General features: G+C 41.2%; 1 protein-coding gene across 1 annotated transcript in view; it reads right to left on the reverse strand.

The window, feature by feature from the left end:
• Positions 1-2500, reverse strand: part of stab2 (stabilin 2) — a 42035-nt gene that overhangs the window by 20905 nt on the left and 18630 nt on the right. The window contains exons 33-35 of the mRNA XM_048235437.1: positions 1880-1987; positions 1011-1142; positions 366-494 (exon numbers count right to left, since the gene is read on the reverse strand). Of these exons, the coding sequence (XP_048091394.1) occupies positions 366-494; positions 1011-1142; positions 1880-1987 (369 nt within the window). The remainder of the gene's footprint in view (positions 1-365; positions 495-1010; positions 1143-1879; positions 1988-2500) is intronic.

The following is a 2500-nucleotide window of genomic DNA, read 5'->3' on the forward strand; positions in this document are numbered from 1 at the left end:
TAAAGCGCCATGATACTGTACATGTGTAATGTTTCGGCACTCTATAAGCACAATAAATTGAAATTGAAATTCATCTAACAGCATGACTGGCAATTGAGTCAATTTAACTGATGGTGTTCTATAGACTATCTACAGATGATTATTTCATAAACAAACTATCCATTGACACTCTGAATGGGACATTAAACAGCAGCAGCAGTAGCAACAGACTGACTTGGTCAACGCAAAAAGTGAATCGAATGCGATTCAGCCAAACATAACTAACGGAACTATCCGTTTCAGAATACTCATTTGAGTCTGGATTTCTGTGGTTATGTGGGCCCTCAACAGAATGGGAATGGGTGTGGCTGTTAGGCAAGGCGTACCGTGACAAGCTCTGATTTCTTCTTGTCACAGCGGTTCTGTGGGATGCTGAGGACGGAGTTCAGGGTGTGCACCACACCTTTGCTGCACCTGATGTCTGTCGTGTTGACAGTGGCAGTGTTCACGAGCAGCTGGATTACACACACACACACATACACACAGAGAGAGAGAGAGAGAGAGAGAGAGAGAGAGAGAGAGAGATCTTAGCATGAAACCATATCAGTGAGTTTTTACAATCACTGAAACTGGTAGTACTACAACATAAAGTATTATTAAGCACATTAAACTATGATTAAGCATTTTCATAAGGCATTCATACTTGGGGTACTAATTTAAATAACAGGCAAAGTCTTAGCATAGTTTTATCTATTTGCTCATGTAATACTATGAGCAAAATCCTTTGGGTCAGTTCAGTGCTTCCACACACCACATGACACCACACAATGCCTTTAAGTTGGCTTACTATGATTAGGCATTTTTATGAGGCATTTGGAAATAGTATGTCTAAGTTTTAGAATATATAAGTATATGATATAACAGAGAAAGGATGGGTGTAAATTGAATTGCAGAAAGAAATACACACTAGAAGATTTTAACTATTAAATTGTGTGGTGTACAGTTGGTGAGATACTGATTTGATCACTCACTTTGTTGTTTTTGCGGAAGGTCCCCAGCTGGTAAGAGAAACCCAGCATGGTATCTTTGTACAACCCGTCCAATAGATCGGCCTCTGTGAGTTTCTCTCCCACGACAATGTGGTACTTTGTCACGTTAACGTCCTGCAGTAAACCACACACACACACACACACACACACACACGCACACACGCACGCGCACGCACACAAACACACGCACGTACGCACGCACGCACATACCCACACACACACACACACACACACACACACACACACACACACACACACACACACACACACACACACAGACTATTAACCTTAACATGACTCAACATTTGATTCTTTATACCCATACAACTGCATTAAGCTGCTTATAGACCCTTTCAACAATAAAAATAAAAACAATGTTTGAACGTTCTATTTGGTTCCCAATCGACCTCAAACCTCTGCATTAAGATAACATATGGAATGTTAAAACGGAAGCCTTGTGGGGCCAACTATGATGCTAATAATGGAACTCTCTTGAAAGGGTCTATACACATTGACTACCTTCCGCAGGCCTAAAGGAAGGACATGTATCCAGGCATCCATAAAATAGTGAATGCAGACTGCAGTGTACAGTATTTCTTAACAGCTCAGCAAGCAGACTACTAACTAAAGTGGAAATATAGTGGAATGCAGGTAGACGCAGGTTCACGGTACTACAGAAAACGCCTACAGGAGTAGCATTGCTGTTGTTACTTTTCCAGCATGCTTCTGGTCCACCATTCTAAGAGGTTGTCTCCAGACTGTGGCCTCTTGTCATGTCATCTTGCCCTGTCTTGCCCTGTTAGACTACGTCTAGTTGTACGAAGCTGCCATATGATGGGGAGGCACAGTACCAGAGAGCTGGCGTTAGAGGTGCTCAGGAAGGCTTTGATGGCACTGTCCGTGGGGGCGAACACAGTGATGGTGGAAGATGCGCCAATTTGGTCAGTCAGGTTGTATTTCTGAACAAAAACAGAAATTAGATGTCAGAAGCCAGCACCAGTACATCAGGCCTTCAATGTGTAATCACATTAAATCAAACAGTGCACAGGTCCCTAGCTACATATAATATTGATCCTCCATAGACATAACTGGGCTTGGATAAAGTGCATTGAACTCCATGAGCTACATTGAAACATTGAAACATTGTGACAACATTCAATCAATAAAGTATAAGAGTACTTCAACAAGATAAATATGCTGATCCTTCAGATTCAGATTTGCTCAAACATAATGCAGAACACTCTTTTGTCTTTGCATTTAAGATCCTTGCTATTTTACACATCTCTTATTACACAGCTCTTCAGAGTGCTGCAGAAAGTTTAATTTACACATGAATGGGCCTTCTCAACTTTCGGAGGTCTGTTAAATCTATATAATCACCGGCAAATATACTGTATATTACTCCGCAATAAGTCCGTTCGCTTATTGCAATGGAATTTCATTGAAAGTGAAAGTCAGCTAGTAAGATGTTG

This window comes from Alosa alosa, chromosome 23 (assembly GCF_017589495.1).
Source record: "Alosa alosa isolate M-15738 ecotype Scorff River chromosome 23, AALO_Geno_1.1, whole genome shotgun sequence".
Lineage (NCBI taxonomy): Eukaryota > Metazoa > Chordata > Actinopteri > Clupeiformes > Clupeidae > Alosa > Alosa alosa.